The sequence below is a fragment of the Orycteropus afer genome, unplaced genomic scaffold (assembly GCF_000298275.1).
Source record: "Orycteropus afer afer isolate SDZICR_OR568_19922 unplaced genomic scaffold, OryAfe1.0 scaffold00823, whole genome shotgun sequence".
NCBI lineage: Eukaryota > Metazoa > Chordata > Mammalia > Tubulidentata > Orycteropodidae > Orycteropus > Orycteropus afer.
The window spans coordinates 794,407-796,840 of record NW_006922410.1 but is presented as its reverse complement, the minus strand read 5'-3'; the positions used below and the strand labels follow the sequence as shown (position 1 = coordinate 796,840).

At 47.5% G+C, this 2,434-nt stretch overlaps 1 protein-coding gene across 1 annotated transcript in view; it reads left to right on the top strand.

Moving 5' to 3' along the window:
• The first annotated feature begins 1,104 nt into the window (after positions 1–1,104).
• LOC103211939 (nudC domain-containing protein 3-like) overlaps positions 1,105–2,434 on the top strand; it is a 192,937-nt gene continuing 191,607 nt past the window's right edge. Inside the window, exon 1 of the mRNA XM_007957929.2 lies at positions 1,105–1,205. Coding sequence (XP_007956120.2) covers positions 1,105–1,205 — 101 coding nt within the window. The remainder of the gene's footprint in view (positions 1,206–2,434) is intronic.

Genomic DNA, 2,434 nt, shown 5'->3' with positions numbered 1-2,434 from the left:
AAGTCCTACCACCACAGGAATCTGTGAGAGCGCTGTCTCTTTAAATATCCAAAATAGGCAAGCCGCTTTTTAAACCTACAAAATGGCGGTGCCCTCCGGACAGGCAAAAGTCCACAACTCAGCCCTCCTTTCTCTTCACTTTCTCCGTTTGTTCCCTAGCCACCGTGCACAGTCTTTCATGTAGTTCCTGGCTAGTAGGGTGATTTTTGGGTTAATTCTTAGGTCCTTCCACCACTCGGGAATCTCCAAGTCATGTCGTCTGTGCCGTCAGGGTTGCTCAGTCTGCTGCCAGACCGCAGGTCTGTGTGTCTCCTTTTTTGGTATTTTCACGCAAATTCTTCTGCTAGTTGGGGTTTAGTCCACTTTTCTATCCTTCCCTTCACGGCTCAGGGGTCCTAGATTATTTTCTGTGTCTGTGTTAATTGGTTTCCCTTTTCTTTGTTGAAGAGCGTCTGTGCAGTCCTTGTGCCTAGTTCGTTATCTTAGCCTTCACCCTTTGAGATCAATTCTTACAACAATATTCATTTTATAAAGTTTGGAAAATGCAGGAACTCAGAAGAAAAATCACCATATTTCCATCATGTTGTTGTGTGCCGTCGAGTCAGACCTGACTCCTAGCGACCCCTCCTTAGGTTTCCGAGGCAGTATCACTACAGAAGTAGATTGCCCAATCTTCCTTCCGAGGAGTGGCTGGTGAGTTTGAATCACCAGCCTTCTGTTTAGTAGTCAAGTGCCTTAGGTACTATGCTACGAGAGCTCCTCGTATTTCCATCAGGTAGAAAGGATTTTGATAAATCTTAAGAGTGAGATTGTGGAGCAAGGGTAGGAAACTTGATCAGAAGAAGCTTGTTGACCAGAGGAGAAGAGGGTTTATTTTGGGGGCAAAAGGAGAAAAGGTAGAAAAGAGCAATGGAGACTAAATTGTGTAAATCTTGAATGCCATACTAAGGCATGCAGTTTTGTCTGGTGGGCCATAGGGACTGCAGAGAGTTGTGAAGAAGGTGGGAATGAGAGGTGTGTGGAGTTGAGGAGCTGCCCGGTGTGGGATGTGGTTGGAACAGTGACCATGGAAGTGATATGGAGAGCTCTGCATGTGAATTGCCTATGGACACCCTGTCCCAGTCTGAGCATCTGAAGCACACAGAGAACCATGATCACCCTCGAAGTTACGTTTCACTTGGTGAAGGGCATAAGGGTGTCAGCACGTGAGTCAATGGGCTGTGGTCTGAGCGTTCACACCTAGACAGTGCAGGTGTGTGTGTATGTGTGTGTGGGGGGGTTGCTCTGGCTATGAGGTAGCTGATAGAGGAGGCGAAGCATTGTCAGAGATTCAGAGGAGATGGTTTAGCATTAAATCATGACCAAAGGTCATGAATCTACAGAAGATGCCCAGGAGTGCATGGGATGGGAACAGAGGTTGGAAAGCAGGTGGGCCAGTCCAAGGTACTTACTACTTGTCTTTAGAAAGAGACTGCAGGTTGTTTCCCCCTGGTTTCCAGGGAGACTGCCAAGGGGGTGAGCCATCCTCTGAGAAGTAACCTTCTTGTTCTAAATGCCTTTGCTTTGGACTCCCTGGTTATGACCTGGGGACCCAATCCTTGGCTCCCTACAGGTGGTGGTAAGCAGCTGTGGGTGCCTCTCCCTCCTGGGAATGGCTGGAGAGCAGCAACTGACCCACCCTATTGAATTATAAAGCCTTTTTTATTATTATTGTAAAACCTGTTTGGGTCTCCAGATCTTTATGATGAATTTGACCTCCTTTTACTCACCATTTCTCATACTTGCCACAAGCTAAGTTGTTCTAAACTCAGGATAGTCTCTGATCTTTCAGTTTTAAAAGCAAAACCAAATAAAAGAGGACATTGTGTTCTAAGTACCACCCTACAGATATGGAAATGAGGCACCTGCTGATGTCACTGTGTCCCCAGGACCCTCTAACAGGATGGTACTGGGCCCTGGCCAAGTAGGAGATGTGAGTACAGTTCTCTGGAGGGTCTACCAGGCTAGGCATACCTGGAACTCCTGAGCCTCCAGTCCTCATTGATGGCAGGTAACTATGAAGCTAAGCGTTTTCTCTGCTCAGCAAACCACATCCTACAGTGTGCTGGATGACCTGGTGGCTTCCATGCCAGGCTGCCACCATGGAGACAGGGCCTTGGCTGCTCACAGCACCAAATAGAGGAGCTCATTTTGTTTTTCCTTTAACATATTTGTTGTTGTTGTTAGGTTGCTGTCGAGTCATTTCTGACTCATAGCAACCCCATACATGCCAGCTCCACGATCCCTGCTATACTTGAGCCCATCATCGCAGCCACCGTGTCAATCCATCTCGTTGAAGGCCACCCCCTCTTTCGTCGACCCTCCACCCTACCAAGCATGACATCCTTCTCCAAGGAATCGTCCCTTCTGACAACATGACCAAAATAGGTGCTAT